Source organism: Ips typographus, linkage group LG7, assembly GCF_016097725.1.
Source record: "Ips typographus isolate SLU linkage group LG7, UJ_Ityp_2.0, whole genome shotgun sequence".
Lineage (NCBI taxonomy): Eukaryota > Metazoa > Arthropoda > Insecta > Coleoptera > Curculionidae > Ips > Ips typographus.
The window spans coordinates 4,761,744-4,785,784 of NC_138428.1; the positions used below are offsets into that span (position 1 = coordinate 4,761,744).

Here is a 24,041-nt window from a genome sequence, read left to right on the forward strand (position 1 = left end):
AAAACTAAAACAGATTAAAAAAGAACTAAATATTTATTAATTTCTGAGTCCTTAGCATAAAGTAAGAATAAAGTTCTACTCAGCAACCTTACTTCAATATAATTGCTGGAAATTTTAGTGCAAACACAAGAAAAGTTATTTTTCGACAGGGGAAACCCTGCATAAATGGTGATTTTCTGGTAAGTTATTCTGTTTTAGTCAAAATAGGAAAATAAGTAAAATAACTTGTATGAAACTGATTAAACGGGTTTTTTTCTCTAAGGTGAAGGATTCGTACAGTTTTTTCGGTCAATAAAGGAGCTGTGTGGCATAAACCACTTAGAATTTCATTAAAAACATCTTCAGGGATTTACAAGAATATTTAGTAGGATAAACTTGAATTTGGTTTGATGGGTTTGTTTGCTAAGCTAGTTTCCTCAACTGCTTAAAAGACGATTTTTTTTTAATTGTCAGTTTTATTTTATTTATTAATTTTTCAACTTTTTACAAAATATAATATCTATTTCGTTTTATAAAATAATGATAATATACAAATGTACACATTTTTTAAACGACATGCAATGTTCTTCACTAAGAGAATGTTTTGAAAAACTGAGAAAAAAACTTCCTGTAGGGAACATTTTTAGAATTATCACACATCATGCACTTTGGTTTCACCTCTTCTAGTTGATTTATATGTTTTATTATCACTGTTGCTTCCCACAGCAAATCTTCTACTACTTCTGTAAGGCTTCTTATCGAAACTGACTCCATTCCTTTAGCATACTGAATATGCCAGTCTGAAATTTCCATAACATCTTCTTCTCTGAGTAGTTCGAAGTACTCGCGTCGGGGAACACTCATCATTCTATCTGGTGAGTCTTCAATGTACCAGGTGAAATTCAGTATACGTTCTCCGAGTTCAGCTAACACTTTTAAAATTGTTATATTTTGATATGCATAGTAGCAGTCGTAAGGGGGCTTCCTTACTGTGTACGTGTAATGGTCTCTGATCATTTTAAAAGGTAATGGGTCTCTTTTCAGGAAATATTCTCTGGCGTATAACTGATATTGCGTATTAGTAATTTGGAGACGTTTTAACTCTGTAATTTTTAAAATACGTTCTTCAGCAAACAAAACTTCAATACAGTTTGTATCACCTGCATACAAGTTTAAGGACTGTAACGTGCTCTGTTCAGCAACATCGTACCACACTTGTTTCTCACAATTCGTCCACAAAGCTAAGTGTTTCAGTTTGTATAAACTTTTGAGAAAGTCCGCATTTTCAAGGCAACGATTTGGTGAAAATTCTACAATTTCCAGGTGCGTCAATTTGCTGAATAAGCCCAGTTTTGTTAGCACTTTAGGGCCTCTCAAAAACTCATCCATAAATTGCAAATGCATTTCCACCACATCAGGCTTGGCTCGTGCTATCACTTCTACTGCATCAAAATGACAATAAGTCAATGCGATTTTTTTCACTGTAGTTATATCATGCGAACCCAATATTTCGACATATCGATTTTTCCCGTATATGCCTTCTATCATCAGTTCCGTTGTATCACCACTGTGGCACTTAAACACGTCGAGTAAATGTTTTTGACATCCATACACGGTTTTCACGTTTTTCCACAACAATGGATCTTGCGCAATCCATTTCCACAAAGGACAAACTAAGGAACAATTTACTAAATCTCTCGCTGATAAATATTTGAACACGTGGCTCAGTGTACAGAAAATGAAACGATCATCTCGGGATAGCCGAAAACCTATATCCATTTTTCTTTACTTCACGAACGATTCTCACTGAAGTAGAACGCAAACTGACTGGTGGTTCAATTGAAATGACTGTATACTGTATAGCCTGTTTCAAGAAATATATTTTGGAAGCGCAGAGGCAAAGAGGGGTGGTTTTTACCACCAATTTTGTACCTGCCCTGTGACCGTAAGTTGCCATTCACCTTGTGAAAGTAGGTAAAGATATCTGCAATTGCTAAGGGTAATGTAGTCCAAGTTCAAAGGGTGTTATTATATTTAAGGCGTTTTTTTTTAAGAAAAAAATATTATCTGCTATAGAGAGAGATAAACAATGTCTTTTTAGATGCTTTATCCAAAAACAGATATTAAAAATTGCTAAAATTACGGGATTTATCTTTTATCAGATAATGTTTTCAATACACGCAGGGATAAACTCACAAAGGACAAACTTGGGCACAAATACCCGAAAACCTAAAATATTAATTTTTTCTACCTACTGTTTGCGAATTATTTGCTAGAAAATTAAAAATCATCTCATTTTTGACTTAATTTTACTGTAATAGTTAATTACAGCATTTTCTAACGTGTGAAAATTTGTAGGACATGTAGAAATTACAAAAATATACAAACAAATGTTCTGTAGACTAGAATAAGTTTTTAACTTTAACGTCCTATATCTCAAACGCCATTGATTCCACGGGATATGTTTACAGAATATTTTCCTCCTTCGTGCATTTCCTACATGGCGTATAAGTTTGTAATTTTGAACCACCCTGTATAATGGTTTGAAGCTATGAGTCAGTGAACAGTGAACAAAACGAATGTCTTGGCGTTGCCCAAAACCTAAAAATTGTTCATTTTTCCTACCTGCCTTACCAATGTTCTTTGAATTAGAGCCTGCTAGTGTATCCCAAAATGTTTATACATCATTATGTATGTATCTTACTAAATTTTAGAGGATTTTATGATAAACTTATTCCTGGTTGTAATTTTCCTGAAAACTTGAGAGACTGCATTCAACATTTGTGTAGAGCACTTTTCTAGGTAGAATTTAGGAAATCATCATTAGCTTCCCAGATATGGATGACAAATTGGTAATTCGCTATATTGACGCCATATTAGATTTAAACATTTTTTGACAACATTTAAAATATCTATTTTAATGATTTTGATATTATTATTCACTTTCTATTAGGTTTCACATAAAACTCCTCAAAATTTTCTACACCCTGGTTGCTAAAGAATTTTGCATTTTTCTAATAGTACTGTAGTCCAAGTTCAAGGGTCTTATATTTTAAAGCACTTTTGAAAAAGATCAAATAAACTGCTCGTCAAAAAGAATGGGTCAGCAAAATTTTTGGCCATGTTTGAGCGGCTGTTTCTTCAAATTGATTCACTCGATTTTAATAATTCTTTTGAGGATTTAAAGGTATTTTCTTCCTCTTTCTGGTAACCTAAATAACTTTTTTTAAAGTTTTTACGGATCCGAGTATACAGGGCGTGACTGAGGTGTAATCCAAAAATTAAAAATACATTCCAACGCCATTTCTCACAATCATTTTTTTTGTTTTTCAAAATAACCAAAAATGGACCAAAATGTCATCTTCCCTTTATGAGCTTTTCCCCAATTTGTGAGATTTTTAAACTTTAACTTAGATTTAACGTCACGTGACGGTTTTACCATAAACAGCTAAACATTTCAGTCTTTCAGACACTGGGTTTTTGGATTTTTAAGTTACGTTCTGTACTTAAGTTTTTGGATTTTTTTTTATGTAGTATGTATTGAATACTTTAAAAGAGAGTCTTTTTGTTAACACTCCAAGAGATCAAGCAACATTTACACTCAAACCCGAAACTTTAACAACCACTTATGACGTAGTAATCTCAGTTAATTACAACACTGCTTAAGATTGTTTTTATTAATTAAGCTCAAAAATTTGTATTAAACCTTAAATTTTCCTTTTTTAAAGGACTTTTAAAGATATGTTAAGAGATATGTTAAGCCTAACGGCGTAAACGCAATTTGTGATGGTTTAACCCGATTTTGCTTGATTCATTATTGAACAAAATGTTCTTCAAACCCCAACATTTTGGCCTGGACTATTCATTAGAGTCATGACGATGAAGTAAACATGCTCATTCATAAACAAAACAAATTCAAATGAATATATGACTCAGTTTACAGCTGTCATCATAAAACGATTTGGAAGAGACGATTTATATTATTTAAAGATAATACATTTCTAATTATCTCGATTATTAAGTAACATTTACTACATGTTTTGTGATAATTAATCACGTTTACATTGTTACACTTCAATAGTTTTCGTGGATTATTAAGTAATTTTATTTAAGAATCTAAGAGTATACCAGCTGATTCAGAGAAGATTTAACAGCCACTGAATTTACTACGATCATCCTAAAACAGCTTCAAACATTCTAAAATTAAATTGTCACGATGTAAATCCAGTCATTTACACCTAATATCCATAGGTTTGTCTTCAATATTTTAAAGAAGGAAACCAATACACGGTTTACTTCTCCGTTCCAAGGAATTTTGTTTTTTTATAAAAAACACTAAAAATTTTAGACAAAAAAACATAAAAAAAACAATATATTACACAAAAATTCGCTACAATTCTTTATGTGAAACATCCAGTCCTAAACTTCTAACCTTTCCCACAAACTCAACAACATCATTTCCCAGAACCTCCGGGACTTCAAAAGCAGCAAAATGGCCACCTTCATGATCTGTAAGGTGTACCAACTGCTTATGCTGTTCTCTTAACAACCATTCGGGATAAAACACTATCTCTTTGTCAAACCTATTGCATCCAGCTGGCACTTCAATTGGAATACTGTTAACAGTCACTCAAAATTAACATAATTTCAGATTGTATCAAAACCATACGTACTCGTCCAGTTTTAAGGATTGATAGGCTAAGCCAAACCCTTCAGAATACAGTCTGGCCGCTGTGGTAAAGGACCTGGTCACCCAGTACACCATCAGGTTATCCAGAAGTTGATCCATGGTAAAGTGTTTAGTCAGGCCGGCGTCAGGAAGGTCGTTCCAGGCTGGGTTAGTCCAGGTAGGGAATTTTTCTAGAATGTATGCTGCCATTCCTACTGCGCTATCTCTTTCTGCCACACCTACAGAGAGATATTATTAAAAACAATATTTACACTAGGGATAGGAAAAACTAGAAAGTTATTTGACAGGGAAGTCATCTAAAAGATTTTACATAATCCAATAAGTGCCCTTGGTCTTTTTGATAACTTCTTCAACAGATGGGGTTTGTTCCATTTTTGGATTCTTGGATTTTCAAGGAAAGATTTTATGTCCCATACGTAAGTTTTCTTCAATATTTTTTCCAATTCTCTCTACTGGCAGTAAAATTGGACTGAGGCTCAAAGTTGAAACAATCTATTTTTTTCTAAGAAATATTCTTATTTGATTTAATACTAAAAAAGGGGAATACTACTTACCTACTGTATCAGGCTTGGTAGCGTGAAGATGAAAATAACCAGATTCCAGCAACAAATCAGCAAATTTATCAGTCAAAGGATAAAACAGTTTAGCTTCTTTTTCCGTAACGAACAAAGAGGGAAAAATCGCTCCAGCTATGACTTTCCACCTAAAGATGTTTTGGACAAAACACCAGTTTCTATGGATACCGATCACGCTATTCGGGTAGAACAAAGCAATATCGTGAGTTATGGAAGAACCCCAATCACCTAGAAAGGAACTGAATAGAATGGATTGTTAAAGAGATGGGTGTGATGTACCTCCTTGAATGTAGTAGCGCTTGAAGTTTAACCTCTGCATTAGAGTGTTGAAGATCTGGGCGATTCGGGCGGGGTTCATACCTGGACGGGCGGCACCGTCGGAAAAACCATAACCTGGCAATGATGGTACTACCACCTCAAAGACAAAATTTCTATCTGAAAAATTAGTGTTCAGTTAATGCATTTTCTAAACTTTGAAAATATTTGAATTGGACCTTTTTGGGGTGTAATCAGTATGGGAATCATTTCGTAAAACTCTCTGACCGATCCAGGCCATCCATGCACCAGCAGAATTGGAACCACCTCCACCCCTTTAGGGACATTTTTGGGTTTGACGTGCAGAAAATGAATGTCAATTCCCTGCAATTAAGAATTATTTACTCTTTAGTTAGAATTAAGTTTCAAATTACTACCTGAATTTTGGTTTTAAAGTGGGGAAACTGATTGAAGAAAGCTTGTCTTTCGGTCCAGTTATACTGGTGTCTCCAGTACTCCACTATGGTTTTCAGCAAATTGGTGTTCATCCCATAGTGTTGGTTTACACCATCTAAAGGAGGTTGGAATGGCAGGGCTGTATCCAAACGTCTGTGAAGGTCTTTGATGACCTGAAATAGTTTTGCTACAAGTTTCGTTCTAGAGTAAAGAAAGTTTAATACCTCTTTTGGTACATCGATTTTGAAAGGTCTAATGGTGGGGTCGTCTTTCTGAGGGAGTCCTGGACCCCACCATTTTTCCTCAAGCACAGGTAAATTAGGAATGGACGTTAGTCGTACATATAAATAGGTAACAATTACTGATGTAATGATAAGCACAATTTTTAAAACTAAACTCATCTTGATTTAAGCTGTACCTAACTATAAAACGGATAGATGTAATTTGAACTATTAAATTTAAGCCGGTCACTGTTGTTACATTAGGAATGTTTATAAATTGCCCACGTGGTAGTTTTTCTCAATGATTATACCCTCTTGACATGATTGTTTAAATTGGAAATCAGTGGCGGGTACCACTTAATTAAGTGTACTTACTGATAAAAATCTAATTTTTGAACCCTTGACTTTGCGGTGACTGTTATAACCTTGCGTTATTCAGTAAAAGCAAATTAGGGTAAAATAAATAAAGAAACAGTATAAAATAAAAAAATACATTAAAAGTGTACGTTGCGCCGCTGACTACAATGTTAACTAATACGAGTTATCTCACTTTGAATGCATATACCAGAGAGCTGTAATTACTTTATTGTTACTACAGTCTATTATCTAATAGTTTTTTAAATGATATGCAGGATTTATGCTTCTAAGGGTCAACAGTAATTAATTATTAACAAATTTCATCAGCCACCAATTTTGAGAACACTTAGACAGTACTTACACAGTAGATATGAAGGAAAACGAAATTAGAGCAGTGGTTTGGGACACAAATATTGAATCTAAGAACATAGCTATTTATAAAACTAAGCTATATTTATATGATCCACACATTAATTGAATAGTTTTGTTTATCTATAACAATGACGCAAGGATAATAATAATAGCTAGTTAATAGATAGAGCCTGCGATAAAATTATTATGGAGACATTACATTATTTCCCAAAAGAAGATACCTACTTTGGATCACACCACTAAGTCATACAGACCAAATAAGCCTCTTGTCTTAAAGCTTAAATCCCTGAAAAGGCTTTTGTCGATAGTTGGATAGGTACATCAGGGACAACGTCTTAATACAGGCTTTCCCCCTTTAGTTGACCGTTAATATCAAGCAGGAATATTGCTGCTTAGCTTAATAAGCTAAATAAGCTACTCTCATGGTCCATAGAGGACATGGACCCTGCTCTAGACACTTTTGTAGATATAGAAGGAGCGCTGGATAGGAGAAAAGCTCTCCCAGGAATATGATATGCAGATTGCAGACGCGATCTGTTTGTTTGAGATTGTAGTACTGGATACTGGATACTATTTCAGAGAAAAGCCAGAAACCTTCCATTTACTAGAAAAAGAGTCCACACTGATTTTGACCATCAGGAAACTTCCAGGAACCAACGAGAAGCGCGATGTTCTCTCTTCTTTTGTGGGTCTGAAATCGACTGCGAAAATCGATAAGGACAGACATCACTACTAGTATTATAATGGGAAATGTCAAAACGCTTACACTGTCAGAATCAGTATAATCATATGACTTTGATTAGCTACAGGCTAGTATGGTCACGTGACGCATTAAAGTTTATTTTTAAACGAACAGGAAAGGAATTCAAGTTATACAAATTCGTTTTTATAGGTTAGGATCATCCTTAAAAGGGGCCCCACCATGGACACCAACAATATCCAAATAAAAGATTTGCGTCCGGGCCTGAAAAATGTCAACGTTGTCTTCATAGTTCTCGAGGTAGGTCCCTTGACCTACACAAAAGAAAACCGTGAAGTGAGGAGCTTCAAAGTGGCCGACGCTACAGCCTGCATCAACACAACAGTTTGGGACGAAGCTGGCCAGTACTTGATGCCAGGAGACATTGTCCGGCTCACTAAAGGTTACCTGAATATATGGCGCAACTGCCTCACACTGTACACATCAAAAGCAGGTGACATACAGAAAATTGGGGAGTTTTGCATGATCTTTAATGAGCAGCACAATGTCTCTGAGCCTAATTTGTTCACACAACTGCCACAAGGAGGACCACCTATTCCACAACAAAACAATTTGGCTTTGAACAATGGGACTAATAATGGAGCTGGGAGAGTGGGGCCTGTTGCACCTGTCACCACTGCTCCTGTGACACAACATAATAATGTACTTAGTGGTAGCAAGACTATTAGTTCTAATAATGTTTCAAGATCTACAAGTAGTGCAGCTGGATCAAGTAACAGTGCAAATGATGCAAAGAGACAAAGAGGTTTAAGGGGTGGGCAGCATAGGAGTAGACATTCTAGGACTTAGATAAGGTATAGGTTGAGTCAAAAATTGTTTTCAAAGAAAAACTGTGGTAAGTTGAACTCACTTTGCTTCTAAATTAATAAATATACTTTGTATACATGGTAGTTATTGACTGTAAAGAATGTTATTGTTGTGAAGTCAAGTTCACAAAAATATTCAGTTAATTAGTACCTTGAATCCTTGAAACAACTTAGAGGTTAATATAATACTTTCTTCAAAAGTGTCCTTTTTGCTACTTTATGCTCATTCTGAGTGCTTTACAGGGTAATTTTGATATAATATATAATAAAATGCAGGAAACAACATACCAGAGCTTTACAGGGTGTTTTTAGATTGTTTTTGGTGAAAGTATATTAATCTCCAAGTAAATTTTGTTAAAAATAATTACAAACAAAAATAGTGACATCCTGTATGTATACACTTCTAATAATATGGAACATCATTCATGTTTACTTGACTTTTACAAGTATTTTAATACATTGAAACTGTTCATATAGGTCTGAAATTGCTGATTAATAATTAAGAAGCTTTAAAAGTAATTCTCTAAGAAGCTACAACACCAATTGTCTTAAACTGTGAGACTTGACCTAGAGTTAAGGTGTTTAGGATTATTATTTGTAATGTATTTTACTAACATTTTTACTTTATGACTCAAAATTGTTATAAGCTTATTAGAAGTTATGTTTCTAAGACATCACATTTTTTCAGACAAAATTATGGCCAAAAATACTTTGTTTTCAACCTTAGTTTTAAGTATTCTAACAAATAAAAATGGTTCTTCCAAATTTTAAAGCTTTATAATCAAATTTTATATTTTTCCATAAAAACCTTTAAATTTAAAGTAGTACATTTAGGCTAAGCAATGCGCTGTTGTGTTGATCATATGGTGAATCCTGAATATCCTTTGTGTTTGGATGGTAAATTTGGTTGCCTACATATTTGTACTATAATGAACAATGTTAGGTCAACTTGCATTAGTTCATAACAACTAAAATAGAGTTTTTGTTTTGTAGTGAGACTAACACAAATTTAATTAGAACTATTAAATGAAGCTAACTGGATCTAAATCGCACTACAGAAAAACTACTGGTTTCACTGCTTTGTTCTATTATTAATTATAATAATGGTTCTATGAAATATGTGAAGAAATGCTCATTTTTCCAATGCAGACATGGTACAGACGCCGTGATAAGACCATGACTACGCTGGTCCCGTAGTCATATTTTAGCTCTGAAGGAGATGAAAGGGGACTAGAAGCTTTAGAAGAAGCCCGGGGGAGAAGAATGGAAACATGTCTCTCCAGATGAAGAAATAAGCCAAAAAACAAATGTTATCTACCTTAAGAGTCAGCTTACAGGAAATGCTATTGCTTGAATTGAGTAGAGTAATAACCAAAATTCCTGTAAGACGCTTGCTATAGGTAGAGAAGCGCATAGTAATTTCATTCATATACATTTATCTGGGTCAGTGCCCAATGCAACAACAAATCCAACCTTCAGTATTGTATTTTATGGTTTTGGCCCTGCCCTGGGTTACAACCGAGTACCTACTCTTATTCTGTTCTCATTTTTGGACATATAAAGATGTTAATATCTATTTCTGCTGGTCATTATGTACTAACGTTCAGTTTCTATTTTATCAGTCCCTTCAGTTTACCAGGTTTTGCCTGAACCGTATGGAAAGAATACAAAGAGAGTGTGTGAGGATGAACACATAAGTTTTACTGCCTCCCATTAAAATTATTGCCATATACTTACTTGATTGGGACACACAAGACTTGACTATAATTTTGGCTTGTGGGCTCCTACGGTTGACAATTTTGATATAACAGGAGAGTAAAATCAAAATCTTTCATGACAAGTAGTGTTGCCATGATTGCCATTAACGAAACAGTCCTGTCTAGATAAAGACTGGAAAGACTGTCTCACAGGAATAGAGCATATGTAATAACCATAAAGGAATAACTGGTCATAAAGTATTCATATTGATGTTGAGTAAACGGTAACTCCCAGAACAGTTTGTTCAGCCTGTTTTAGCTTAAAGGAACTATTTTCAGAGTTATAAGACTGTTACATAAGACATTTATGACAGGTTTGTCAACAGGTGAAAGAGGTCTAGCCTACTGACTGGCCCTTGCCAGTTTAGACAACATTAGCAATTATAGGTACCAATCAACTCTAGTAGATGCGTCAAATAAGGCAAAACAGTGGCACAATGTTCTAAAAACCTCCATAGTCGAAAATTTACTTTCCATTGCTTCTTCAACTAACTCGTCTTAGAATTTACTCGTCTCGTCCTGTAAAGACAAATATCCGGTTTGCTACATAAGGAACTTTACTACCGCGGCTAAAAAATATGTTACCATTTAAAAGTTATTACGCAATTACTTAGGTATTTGTTAATGAATATATAGACCAATGACGATTCTTCGGATTATAAAAGACCTGAAAAAGAAATAGAATGCATTAAAAGAGGGAAGTTATTTACTGTGTTTAATGATGCAGAGTGAAGTAACAATAAAGAAATTGTAAGAATGAACAAAATTCTGTAGCAGTGCACTGGACGTTGGCTTGTACACATGTGGTTTCAGTCTTGCGTTTTAACAGTACGATACTATCTATAACTACTTACTTGTATGACATATGTGTATTGACGTACTGCTTCGGTATTACGGAATTCCTATTTTAAGAGCACAAACACATACTGTGCGGACTACAAGTACCGTTGCTTCGTGTGACCACCGCGCTCTCCCAACTTAACACCTAGCGACTCTGTATCTTTTCTAAACACCTTCAAGTTGTGTCGCATTAGAGGACGTCAGCTTAGAATTATATAAGACTGGCAGTGTTTAATAGCGTCTTGTCCGCGCCCATTCAGGCACTATACAGAGTGTTTTGTTTTTACTGTCGGCTCAGATGAAAAGTTTGACCTCGGCCTAACTGATTTAGAACGTGAAATAAGCGCCGATCGGCCACCGAATGCTCTCGCCTGTTCATTAGTTTTGTGACTACGTTACCGCGCTTATATATCGAAGCCGTTTTGTTTTTGCGCTACGGAGCGTAGGCGAATTTGTGAAGGAAGCTGGTGCGCGTCTTTTTTGGTGTGTGACGTTTTTGTGTCCAACTGAAAAGTTTACATAAAAAATGAGTAAAGGTTACGACGTGCCACCCCCGTATGGACCTCCCCCAGCCGCTCCTCCTAGTTATGCCCAAGCTGTTGGAGGAGTCCCTCCAACTGCTCCATACATTCCCACATATCACCGTAAGTATATTTAAAAAAAAAATATATGCATCGAAAAACAAAAAATGCACTTTGCCACTATTACGGATCTCGACCTTATATGTCTCCACCCTAATAAGAAAATTTGCACAAATTGACGTCAATTGCCATATTTGATTGATTACAGTAATTGTAGTAAAGACCATGTGCTAATTATTGAAAAAAATACTTGATTTGTTAAACTACCTAATTCAGCACTTATAAGTTAATAGAATTTAAGTTTGGAGAGCGCACAGGCCATTCCATTTCATAATGTTGTTAACACACACGTAAATGAAGCTATTTAAATTGTTAACTAATGAGCGTTTCGCGGACAAGAACCGATATTTCCGGTTTCTTTTACATATGTAGGAACCTTACCAGATGTGAAAACATTCAGGGTTCTCCCTGCATAAAAGAAGTGTTAAAAGGCATCTGTCGTCATTAAAATCGTATAAAAGCGAAGGCCAGATGGGTCGGTCACTTTACTATAATGTGGTTTCTCATCTATTTTCGGATGTTAATCGCTTTGATGGGAAAAGGATTTCGATTTTCTAATTTTAAACCGCGCATTAGACTTCTACTGTTATAATGTTGATGTTGGCGCTAATCAGTAAACGCACCCATTAGGAAGCTGTTGTTTGTTGTAGTTGAATGTATATTTAGGCAAATATTGTTGTCTGGCTAATATAGTTGTTATGGTAGTAGAGGGAATATGTGGAATATGATATTCTTACGCAACCAGGTAATCTGAATCCATGTTCTGTACGAAGGAATATTTCTTGTTCATTAGAGCACAATCCTTGTTGACCATAATGGCTTTCAAATCTGCCTATCAAATGGAGTTGATGTCCTAGAAAACATACGGATATTCTATCCCATTATACTCTCCTTAAAAGCTCTATATTTACTTCTGTGATATATTATCAAATTGGTGTGACCAAACTTACTGGATTTTGTACTCAATGCTACCTGGCTGCTCTATGTTTACTGAAGAAACATCTTTCACGACAATCTTCATCAGTAGAGAGAATTTTCAAAGAACTGGTTTGCTTTACTTTCCTAAAATTGTGTTCTATTAGATTTTTTGCATTTTAGAGATTTCCAACCTACAGAAAAGTTATGTTTGTAAGCTCATCACATCATCAGTGAAGTAGAACAAAACGTTTTTGTGTTTGCTAGATTATGTGGTAGATCCTAAACGGAATCTTCAAATTTTTTCTTTGAGTTCTAATGTTTTTTCCAATGGTCGTTGTGGTACCTGGTATAGAGCAGAGATGCATCAAAGGACCATCAATGAGATTTTGAACTTGTGTCTATACCTTCTTCTCTTATAATATAAATATCTAGTACAAAATACATATTAATCATCAAAACTGCTGTCTCTTCCAGCATATTATATCATTCTATCTGATATTCATTGCTTTTACAATGGATGATGCACTATCTATTGTTCTTTTCCATTCTATGGTTGCGTTACGCAAAAAATTCACTTGGCAATGTGTGATGTGAATTTCTGATAGAAAAAGAAGGAAGTAACATATGCTGAAGTAATCCACGACATGAAAAAATTCAATACCACAGCCCACACCATGACGTAAAAGTCAAGTGCCATTGGCTTGCTATATGTCAATTTAAGCTATGTCTGCATTGATCATGTTGTTTAAGGGTTTTGCCAAACAGGCCATAAATAAGATTATCTCCTAAAACAACACATTATAGATATGTTTAGGATGATGATAGAAATTTCACTATTTTGCTTTCACTTTACAAACCATAGGAGAAAGTGCATACATGGTTTATTACATCATTTCTTGCAACTAGGTAAATTCAGATGGAATGTTGTTGTTTAGTTTTTGCATCTAATTAAGTAAATTTATACGTAAATATGTGAATTTTCATCACCCAAAGTGAGTCAATGGGTTTCGCAGTCAGTAAATTGCATGATGACCCAATTTCCTCCTGAAAGCGTATATAATGAAGATTGAAAGGTCGCAAAAAAGCTTTTAGATTGCAAACGGCTGTTTTTAGTGTAGTAAACGAGGCGCTTACGCCCTTGGAAATGTCAACATTTTACCTGATCAATCGGATTTTGGCAAGGGAATTGTTGGCACATGGCACCGTAAAGTGGAAAAGCTTTCTGAATGAATGAATTGTATGATGAGTCATTGGTGTGGAAATTGACGCATTTCCAAGCACGTTAATCAAATTTAATGTTTTTTGCAGTGAGAAAGGACCCTGAGATACTGACTACCATAGTGCCAGTAGTTGGACCTAACCCAACTCATATGGTATGTCCACATTGCGGAGCAGAAATCGACACTAGCACCAAATCGAAACCTGGAATAAAAGCATATATTGCCAGTGCAATTCTATGCTTAATCGGGTAAGATTCTCAATTACACAACATTCCAAATTATTAGTATTCTATAACAACCAAGTAAAGGATTAATGTTCTTAAAGTCAAACATCCTAAGAGGTCAAACCGTAATTGCGCTTCTGTGATCTTTGTTAAGTCACTTTGCCTTTATTGGACTTGATTTGATATGCACAACAAATTGATTCATCATAATGGATGGTATAAATAATTTTAAAATTGATATTTTATTATTCTATTACCGACTAACGATGTTTGAATTAATTGGTATCGGTGATGCATTGCAATAATGATTATTATAGGTTTTTATGAGTGATCGTTCAAATTAAGTTGTTTTCGCCCAAAGGAAATTACAGTTCAGTGCAATAATGGGTTCTCGTATTCAACGTCATCTGTATAGAATCATTTTCTTCAGTCTTACTTCGGGTAATTCAGATAATTTCTTCTTAGCAGAGTTTCTTGAATTTTGAATTTAATCAGCAATTAAGATCTATTTTCCAGACAGATCTTAAGTTGTTCAATTTACGAGCTGTTTAAAGTACTCTAGATCTTTTGGATAGCTTCCTATTTTTCTTAAGGTCTAGTGCAGATCTTCACCGTGTATGTAACACATATTTAATTTACCAGGCAGTTTTTTAGGGTTCTCGTAGACCCATAGAAAGTTGCTATTATTCCATGCTCTTTATGATCTTGCTCATCCACTTAAGAATCCCAAAATCTTCATCAAACCAAGTCTACTATTCTTCAAGCAGTATTTTAGAGAGTCTTTTCTAGAATTGAGAGTTCTCAATTGATTCTTGAAGAATATTCAACTTATAAAGAAAAACACTTCATTGATGATGTCTCCTGGATGACAGGAAAGTTGCTTATACTTAAAAGAACAATAAAAAAAAACAAAATCTATACCATGTTCCATTATGTAAAATCAGCAAATTGTTGCACCTGGAAATGGAATGGTTTACTATACTTCACTATGTATCTAAATTTGAACAGGAAATTGTTTATACTACATTTGCTTCATATTGTTTGCTTTAATTCGTCTTTAATTGCCCGAAATTGAATTTCGAGCAGATCGAAATGTGTTATTGGCAAAATCAAGGGCGGATTGCATTAAAAATAGCCTCGGTGTTGTGTTAACTGGGTTGTATAGTATAATAAAATGCGTTTCCATGTTTTTAAGAATTTGCAATCGTTTGGCTTAAAAGCCAATTAATTACATTTAATTGGCGGGATATGCACGGTTTTTTAATTTTTAACGAACCCATGAGATTTCCCTAATTTTTGTTGTTAATTTCTTGATAAACTTATTTCTTGATTATGTAAACTGTATTTTTTTCAGATGTTTCTGCGGTTGTTGTTTGATACCCTGCTGCATGGAACAATGCATGGATGTCAACCACACCTGCCCTAACTGCGATTCCTACCTGGGAACATACAAAAAATGAAAACCAAATCGACCGCTTTGCAGTAATACAAACTTTACATCTTTTTTTTTAACATCACCCTGTGTATAGTGACGACACGCAACTATGTTTATAATTAACATATTATTAAACGTAAACGTATTCTGCCTATACATTTTCATTATAGCCGGTTATCTATGTCCAAGTCAATACAAATGTAATTTTAGGTTGTTAGTAACTCCATTAGTAACAAACTAGTAATATAATAATTAGATTAGTTATGTTATTTAAATAGGGAGAATGTATGTATATAATTTTGAATTATTCACTGTCTTTAATTACTTTAATAAACCAAAAAATTATTCACCAAAGTTTATGTGTTTTAACTGAATCACATGAGTTAGACTGGTAGCACAACTTGGAGTATTACATCCATAGAACCAACAATACGTGGTTTTTCTCTAAAGCTTACATTCTTACTTTTGCGCCACCACCGGGTTTGAATATCCTCCAAAAGGAATCTCATTCTCAAACTTTTAACGGCTTGTGATTAAATACTCCGTACTCATATCAATATGTACCCAGCATTGATGCCCATCCCTAGCACTTCCACACGACACAACTGACGTTCCCCAAACCAATCACCTGTCAACTGTCAATGTCAAAAATCAAAAATAAAAAAATTGTCCCTTTCATTATACAAAGCAACTGAGAAGATTTCAACAGTTTTCAGGCGTTTTTCCACTGCGAACGAAAATATTTCGCCCAAATTTTCCAGTGAATACGAAAAGTGGGCTTCCTATATAGTGCCCGAACAGAATTCCAAGTGTTTCGAAGCATTACTGCGACATGACATTGATCTGACATAAAAGGTTACACTTGGAAGGTAGGTACCTCCAAAATATTAATAATTTATTGCTAAAAATTGTGTGGTAGACTTGCACTCTACTATTTTTAGCTTGCAACAAAGCACTGTTCACTCATAACTTAGATTGAGTGCTTTATACTTGCCTTAATCCAATTGTTGGTTTACTGTTTGATTTTGTCACAAACAGGGTTCAGGTGCTCTTTTGTAGCAAGTTTTAAGCATAAAGACAACAAGGGACTAATCCAGTAATCCGCCTAAACTGTAAGTTGTACTGATAAGTTTATTAAGAAAATTAATCAGGAATGGATACCTCAAACTAGAAGTATTTTAATACTGTTTTCTTTTTTATGTAGGTAAGGTTCTGTTTCATCAACCTTCAAATTGTGTTAATGTTGTTTTTCACTACTCTTCAATTCAGGCCTAACTCATATGTACCACTTTTGAAGAGGTATATAAAATTTGGACATTTTAAAGGCAGTTTCTATATGGGTGCAAGTCTAGCCAAAATTTTGTCAGCAATGTACATACAGGGTTATTTCCTGGGATATTTATTTTTAACAAAATGGTTTTACTCAAGAGGACTAACTTGATGATAAACTATATACAAATTACTTTTTGTAAATTAGCTGAAGTACTAGCAAAATAGTCACAATAAAAGTGGAGAAGATTAAGAAAAACTCCTCGAAAAAACTGCAGTACCAATATTAAAAAACACTAGTTGAATAATGCCTGTTTGTACAAGTTGTTGTTAGGAAACCCTACTTTTTATGTATTTAGAATAAACTTACTGACTTAGGTATGGCCATCAGAATTTCAAAACTTTGCCTACTTAATGTTGGTGCTTAAGTGCTACTCTTTTAGGTGGTTGTCAATAAGCCTTGTGTAGGATTGTTAATGCAGATAAGTTGTAATATTGTGTTCGGCAAGATTTCTTACAAAAACTAATTCTTTTGAGATATCTGATATTTATAATGAGAGTAATCATATCTCATAGAGAAATTGTAGCTTTGACATGAAGGAAGAATGTTAATTAAGAAACTTTCCATGTTGTTCATAAAAGTAGTGACAAAATTAGGTTTCCAGTTTTTGTTAGTGTAATCAAACAAAAAGATGTATTTAGCAGAAACAAAAATGTTTATTGTTTTTACATGACATGTAAAGCACAGGCTTCTTAACTGTTTTGTTATTTGAAATTGAAACCAGTTTACTGAATCTGTTCATGTTTATTATCTGTCACACAGAGATAGGGGAGTTGTGATTCATACATTTATTACTCAAACTGCAAGTAGTATGGGCAACTTCCAGTGTTTGTATTACAGATTCTAAGCATTTTATTTTTATTCTCTACTAATTATTATTAGATCCATAGTTCTGTCATTCTTAGATTAACCCGAGGATTAACCTTAAAATCAAGACTGTAACAGTTCTGTACTTAAAAGAAATTTTAAAAAATGTTATAAACACTTCAGTACAAAAAAGAGAAAATCACTATTATTATTATTAAATTGGTTTCTTTGTTAACATGACCAAAACCGTATTATAAAAGAGATACATATAATCCTTTATACAACGTGTTTTATAGATACTTTAGTAATTAGCCTTCTCTAAATTACTAACTCCTTAGGAAATTACAATGTTAAAAACCATCTTTAGAATGTTCTATTGAAACTTGAAACTGTAAGTGATTTTGTCTTGTCACTCTTTGGCTTGTAAAAGAGACAGTCAACATATTCTTCCCACTAATTTTAAGATCCCTTCTATCCTGCATATTTACTATTTCATCTTTCATTATTATTACACATTATATAATGTTCATGATAATTGATAATTATTGTGTTTTTTTATTCAGATAAAACATGGCAGTCAAACAAAAAAGTGTGGTGGGGCCGGTGCCGCCTACGCCAGAAGTACTGCAAATAATTCTGAGGGTGCTGCAGGACATACAAACCCAGGACACCACTCAAACTAATGTATACGCGCAAATTGTGGCCGGTCTCGGTATGTATTTCTTCCCTTATGCTTGTTCTAAGAACGAGCATTTAGTCAGAATGCTTTGATTTAATTACCAGACTAGCTTTAAAAACAAGTGTCAAAACTTAAACTTCAAAAGTGTCTCGTTGACGTACTACATCATTATTCAGACATGCTAACATCGATTACTTTGTAAGCTAACAAATTGTTGGTTTCTAGCATTTTAAGCTTATTATCTGATTCATTAGGTATGGTAGCAGTACCGACCGACACGGCCACCTACATGAAAATCATCGAGGACATCAAAAGCGTCCAGAGCATCTTGCTTAAAGCCAACGGCAACGAACAAGTGATTTTCGTCACCTTGAAGGCTTTGTACGATGAAATCTCCAACCCTGACAAGTCTCCCAGTCCTGTTATGTCCATTGTCTTGCAACTGATTGGCCCTGAACTACTACCAGGTACGTGGACAACGTTCGTTACGGTCCGTTTTTTTTTAATCGATCATTCTAGCGGCGGTTAAATTTATCCTGGATGCTGGTTACCCGGAACAGAACCTGGAACGCGCCCTTCACACACTCTGCAGTTGGTTGAGCAAGTGGACATGGACCGACAATCTTGGTCCACTAGTTTTAGCCTTTATGAAGGGTCTGGAACAGGAACAGTACTATGACATCCTAGTTGAAGTAACTTTAGCTACCATTGAACCGCTGTTCAAACTTCTCATTCTACTAACAAGTCGTCGAAGTGTCTTCCCTGTAGTCCACCACATGCTGACACGCATGCAGCGCAGCTCCGAGGCCTTCCACAAAATCGTTCCTCACGCTCCTCACGTCATCAAAATGCTCAGTAAGGACGAACTGAGCCAGCCGTATTTGCTAAAACTGGTCAATTTGTTCACGGCCCTAATGGATCATTTTGTTGGCCACGACGAACTGTACGAGCCCCTCAGGCGTGCTCTAACCTCGGTCAGAATCTCCATCAACTTGCCAACGCCTTTGAATTGCCAGGGATGGTCCTCCAACGGTCCTTTGACGCTGATGGTGCGCTCCGCGCAAGATAAAGTCGGCCTGTACAACTTGGGCAACACCTGCTACATGAACAGCGTGCTGCAAGCGTTGTACATGACCAAAACGTTTCGGAACATGGTGCTGTGCCATCAGGGTGTCGGATTGCCTGCACTGTTTTCCAAGCTGCAGGTGTTGTTTGCGTTGTTAGAGCACTCGAACAAGATGTGTTTGTCGCCCAGGGATATTTTAACGTTGCTACGACCGCCTGGTTTTCTGATGGGACAGCAACATGATAGTTCTGAATTTTTGGGGTATTTGTTGGATACGTTGCATGAGCAGGAGAAGAGTGTGAGTGGTGGCAGTGGAGACTCTGCTGGTAAGTTTTTTTGCATTTAATTAACATTTTCAATTAATTTCCAGTAAGCGTCAAAAATTGTTTTTACTGCTTGCAATCACGTTTCTGTTGTATTATTGGTCACCCTGTAGGGGGTAATTGAAACTTTATAATAATAAGTATTTTTAAGAGGTTAAACGTTTTTGTAATGGAATCTGTTCTGCAAAGTATGCCAAATTTAGGAGTAATACTGAGCCTTCTAAAGACCTACAGGGTGACAAAATTTAAATCTAAATCGTCCAAACTAACTATTTAAACTAAAGAAATTTAGTACCAATATTACCATTTATGGTAGAAAATGTCTATGTCCGGTTTCTGAACGAATATCTTTCATATAAGAATATCGATTCGATAAATTGTCTCACTTGTGTGGAAAAGTTGTCTTTTAGTTATGGAAAAGATATCTCAGCTAAAATGACCTGTAGCCTAATTCTTGAAAGCAGGGAACGGAATTCTCAAGAGAAGGGTTGATAGAATGTGACAAAAGAAGCTGACAAAGGCCGGTTCCCGTCACATTCTACAGAGTTTTCTCTTCATAACTGCCTTCCCTCATTTCAAGAATACGCACCCAGATATCTGATGATCTGATATCTGTTTCGACAACTGTGTTAAACTTTAATTCTTGCAGATTCTAGACAAATTTGGTTCTAGAGGATAATTTAGGCAGTCGTCACGTGACCCACAGGGAATGACAATCTGTTTTAAGCACATTTTTGGAATCCTCATTAGATTTCCTATTCAATAACCCGAAAAAACACTACAAAATTTGGTACAGTCAGGTAGAAAAACGGTGTCAAAGTCTGAACTGTCAAATTTTGACTTGAAACACGGTTTGAAAAGGCAGTCAGGGATAAAATTGCCTGTAAAACCCACTTGGAGTGAGAAAATGACGGTTCTAAGCACATTTTTGGAATCCTTATTAAATTTCCTATCCAATAACATAAAAAAACTACGAGATTGGGTACAGTCAGGGAGAAAAGCGGTGTCAAAGTTTGAACTGACAGAAACACAGTTTGAAAGGACAGTCAATGACAAAATCGCTGCTAAAACCCACTTGAAATAAGAAAAAGACTGTTTTAAGCACATTTTCGGAATCCTTATTAAATTTCCTATCCAATAACATAAAAAAAAAACTACGAAATTTGGTACAGTAAGGGCGAAAAGCGGTGTCAAAGTTTGAACTGACAGAAACACAGTTTGAAAGGACAGTCAATGACAAAATCGCTGCTAAAACCCACTTGAAATAAGAAAAAGACTGTTTTAAGCACATTTTCGGAATCCTTATTAAATTTCCTATTCAATAACATAAAAAAAACTATAAAATTTGGTACAGTCAGGGAGAAAAGCGGTGTCAAAGTTTGAACTGACAGAAACACAGTTTGAAAGGACAGTCAAGGACAAAATTGCCTGTAAAACCCACTTGGAGTGAGAAAATGACAGTTTTAAGCACATTTTCGGAATTCTTATTAAATTTCCTATTCAATAACATAAAAAAAACTATGAAATTTGGTACAGTCAGGGAGAAAAGCGGTGTCAAAGTTTGAACTGACAGAAACACAGTTTGAAAGGACAGTCAAGGACAAAATTGCCTGTAAAACCCACTTGGAGTGAGAAAATGACAGTTTTAAGCACATTTTCGGAATTCTTATTAAATTTCCTATTCAATAACATAAAAAAAAACTATGAAATTTGGTACAGTCAGGGAGAAAAGCGGTGTCAAAGTTTGAACTGACAGAAACACAGTTTGAAAGGACAAAATTGCTAGTAAAACCCACTTGGGGTGAGAAAATGACAGTTTTAAGCACATTTTCGGAATTCTTATCCACAAGTAGTGATGCATGACAGACGGCCACGAACCTTCAATTAACTTTTTAAGTCCTATTAATTTGTTGTTTCTGTCTTGTTAATTCGTTATCAAATAGATGTTTCAGTGTTTCCTCTTCTTCTAATGAAGAAGTCATGGAAATTGTCAATGATATTGGGCGACCATATTGTTTTCGGCATACCAACTAAAAAAATATCTGTCCGATTCGTATCAGTTCCACAATTTTATAGGTGGGAAACCCAATTAAAGTTATTGAATAAATAAATATATGGGACCCATAACTATTGAACCGATAGAGCTTGATGTTCAGAAACCGGACATTAGACTTGTTCGAAATAAGGCGTTTTTTTGGCGCTTACTAGTTTAAAAAATCAAACATAACTAACGCAACAAAGTTGTTTTGTGTAGCCAGTTGTTTGTTAATTCCATAGCGGACTTGGGAGCATGTTCCGTTGACCAAACGCAGACTGTCGTTCAAAACACGTTTGGAGGTAAAACGATGACGGAGTCGCATTGCGGCGAGTGCGGCACCAAGAGCGAGCGAGAAGACAACTTCAGAGAGTTGCAGCTGTCGTTTCCGCCTAATTCGGACAATCAGAGCGTTCAGGATTTGTTGGGGTACTTTTTGGAGGCGGAAAAACTGTGCGGCGACAATCAGTACCGGTGTGACGTCTGTAATCGATTGACCGGTAAGTTTAGTGTCTTTACAGTTTTGTGTGAGTTTTTTTCAGCTAAAAGCAATCTAATACCGATTTTTTTTTGTAATTATGAAAGGTTTGGTTTTATGGTAGGTTTGGTGGGTTTTATCTGCTAGCAAAAAATTCCAAACATTTTTAAATACTCAGTGTCTATAAATTGAACATAGTAAGTTGTTTTTTGGCAGTTATTGACATTGCTAATATTGGCCAGCCATCAGATTTATTTCACAAGAGTTATGAAATTGATCTAGTTTAGTAGGAAACTTTTATTTACAGAAAGACTAACTAAAATTTGTTTTATGTTAGTGTAAAGATAGTACTTTGCGGGGTCATTGCTGTGTAAACGACACCTGGCAATTAGTAGGTATATTATTCACCTGGTTATGGGAGTTGGATTACACCCAAAAAAACTAACCTTTTGTAACATTTTATAAATTTAAAGGTGCATTTTTACTTAAAGTTTAACTTAATACTGTACACTTTGATACAACTGTGACACCTAAACCTCTTTTAGATGGTGAACGAATTACAAAAATTGTGACCGCTCCAAGTCACTTGGTGCTGACGCTAAAACACTTCCGGTACGATCCCGCGTCCCAAACACGGACCAAGCTCTTACAGAGCGTCAACCTGGACAATCGAATATGCCTGGATGGCATCTTTTTCGACTTGTACGCAGCCGTAGTGCACTACGGCACCAGCGTGGATTCCGGTCATTACTACACTTTTGCCAAAGACTCCACCAGTTGGTATAAGTTTAATGACAGCGCCGTGTGTAAGACAACAGAACAGAGCCTGCACTTACTCAAACCTCCAGAAACAGCATACATTCTGTTTTATGCTCGAGAGGACCTGGTGGAGCCGGAAAGTTTGCCTTTTGACGGGCTTTCAACCGCCTTAAAAAGCGCAGTAATCAAAGACCAGACGGAAAATGACAGAGTGCCAAGGGCGCCTAGTAACAAACAGAAGAAGGACGATCCCCCGCCCCCGGGATGTGGCGGCGGCGGATTTAATAACACCCCCGGAAATATGTTCGTTTGTTGAATCCGGTTTGGTTGCTTTTCGTTGTAAATATAGAGTGGAGAGACTGAAAAGTCTTTGGATTGGTATCGGCTGTTTGATAGTTCGAGGTAATTTTTTTTTGTAAAAAAAAAATGAAATTTTTTATTCTTAAATATCGGTGAGACTGCAGCAACTTTTCGGTGTTTATTTTTTAATATAACGTTTAAGAAAGTTAATGTATATTTAATTACTTATTACTTAAAATTAAATAAATGTTGTTGTTTTTTATTCCTCTATTTATGTCCCTCAAGTAACTTAAACTGCTTACAAGTTTTTCTACTTGATTCATATATTGAGATTTTATTTAACTTTTAGGTAATTACGCTACAGTACGTTCGTTTTGGACTTTGAAGAGTGCGACAGATTTAACAATTGGTCACGTGTCCGCTTTGCTTACAATCCGAAATGATTGCATGTGACCACCTGTTTGTTTGTGTCCAAGTGTATTTTTTCTACGACCACTATAGAAAATAAAATTGTCCTCCCTAATTTGAGAGATGAAAGTATCACTTTAACTACCCAGGGAGTGAAACCACCAGGGAGCCACCAGTGCCCTAATTCTTGAAAGCAGGGAACGGAATTCTCAAGAGAAATGTTGATAGAATGTGACATAAAAAACTGACAATGATGGGTTCCTGTCACATTCTACAGACTTTTCTCTTCATTACTCCATTTCAAGAATGCACACCCAGAGAGACTGAAAGTACTTTCCTCCCTAGGGATG

The 24,041-nt window shown here is 35.5% G+C and overlaps 4 protein-coding genes across 5 annotated transcripts; 3 read left to right on the forward strand and 1 right to left on the reverse strand.

Annotated features, from left to right (window-relative positions):
* The first annotated feature begins 22 nt into the window (after positions 1-22).
* On the forward strand, positions 23-9,236 carry LOC145732174 (SOSS complex subunit B homolog). Its single transcript, XM_081984283.1, has 2 exons — positions 23-179; positions 7,798-9,236. The coding sequence occupies exon 2, from the start codon at positions 7,828-7,830 to the stop codon at positions 8,452-8,454; it is 627 nt and encodes a 208-aa protein (XP_081840409.1). The 5' UTR covers positions 23-179; positions 7,798-7,827; the 3' UTR covers positions 8,455-9,236.
* LOC145732124 (juvenile hormone epoxide hydrolase 1-like) lies at positions 4,334-6,819 on the reverse strand. Its single transcript, XM_081984198.1, has 7 exons — positions 6,180-6,819; positions 5,937-6,128; positions 5,739-5,883; positions 5,524-5,679; positions 5,224-5,472; positions 4,653-4,887; positions 4,334-4,595 (listed from the first exon to the last, which is right to left on the reverse strand). Exons 1-7 carry the CDS (start codon positions 6,354-6,356, stop codon positions 4,370-4,372), a joined length of 1,380 nt encoding a protein of 459 aa, XP_081840324.1. The 5' UTR covers positions 6,357-6,819; the 3' UTR covers positions 4,334-4,369.
* A 1,909-nt stretch (positions 9,237-11,145) lies between the features above and the next one.
* On the forward strand, positions 11,146-15,860 carry LOC145732188 (LITAF domain-containing protein). Its single transcript, XM_081984298.1, has 3 exons — positions 11,146-11,712; positions 13,936-14,095; positions 15,426-15,860. Exons 1-3 carry the CDS (start codon positions 11,595-11,597, stop codon positions 15,529-15,531), a joined length of 384 nt encoding a protein of 127 aa, XP_081840424.1. The 5' UTR covers positions 11,146-11,594; the 3' UTR covers positions 15,532-15,860.
* A 273-nt stretch (positions 15,861-16,133) lies between these two features.
* On the forward strand, positions 16,134-23,545 carry DUBAI (Deubiquitinating apoptotic inhibitor). 2 transcript variants are annotated; one of them, XM_081984161.1, is made up of 6 exons: positions 16,134-16,375; positions 18,207-18,355; positions 18,577-18,789; positions 18,842-19,714; positions 21,989-22,246; positions 22,770-23,545. In XM_081984161.1, the coding sequence occupies exons 2-6, from the start codon at positions 18,214-18,216 to the stop codon at positions 23,297-23,299; spliced, it is 2,016 nt and encodes a 671-aa protein (XP_081840287.1). In that variant the 5' UTR covers positions 16,134-16,375; positions 18,207-18,213; the 3' UTR covers positions 23,300-23,545. The 2 variants fall into 2 exon arrangements, with proteins under 2 accessions (XP_081840287.1, XP_081840288.1); XM_081984162.1 differs by lacking the exon at positions 16,134-16,375 and adding an exon at positions 16,464-16,618.
* Positions 23,546-24,041: the final 496 nt, after the last annotated feature.

Bases quoted from the DNA above. Each gene is read 5' to 3' on its own strand.
- LOC145732124 (XM_081984198.1), bottom strand. From the start codon at position 6,356: ATGAGTTTAGTTTTAAAAATTGTGCTTATCATTACATCAGTAATTGTT. The intron at 5,884-5,936 runs GTAGTAATTTGA...TCTTAATTGCAG, and splicing joins ACTTTAAAACCAAAATTCAG to GGAATTGACATTCATTTTCT. The intron at 5,680-5,738 runs GTCCAATTCAAA...CTAATTTTTCAG, and splicing joins ACTGATTACACCCCAAAAAG to ATAGAAATTTTGTCTTTGAG.
- LOC145732174 (XM_081984283.1), top strand. From the start codon at position 7,828: ATGGACACCAACAATATCCAAATAAAAGATTTGCGTCCGGGCCTGAAA.
- LOC145732188 (XM_081984298.1), top strand. From the start codon at position 11,595: ATGAGTAAAGGTTACGACGTGCCACCCCCGTATGGACCTCCCCCAGCC. The intron at 11,713-13,935 runs GTAAGTATATTT...TGTTTTTTGCAG, and splicing joins ATACATTCCCACATATCACC to TGAGAAAGGACCCTGAGATA. The intron at 14,096-15,425 runs GTAAGATTCTCA...TATTTTTTTCAG, and splicing joins GCAATTCTATGCTTAATCGG to ATGTTTCTGCGGTTGTTGTT.
- DUBAI (XM_081984161.1), top strand. From the start codon at position 18,214: ATGGCAGTCAAACAAAAAAGTGTGGTGGGGCCGGTGCCGCCTACGCCA. The intron at 18,356-18,576 runs GTATGTATTTCT...CTGATTCATTAG, and splicing joins GCAAATTGTGGCCGGTCTCG to GTATGGTAGCAGTACCGACC. The intron at 19,715-21,988 runs GTAAGTTTTTTT...TTAATTCCATAG, and splicing joins TGGCAGTGGAGACTCTGCTG to CGGACTTGGGAGCATGTTCC.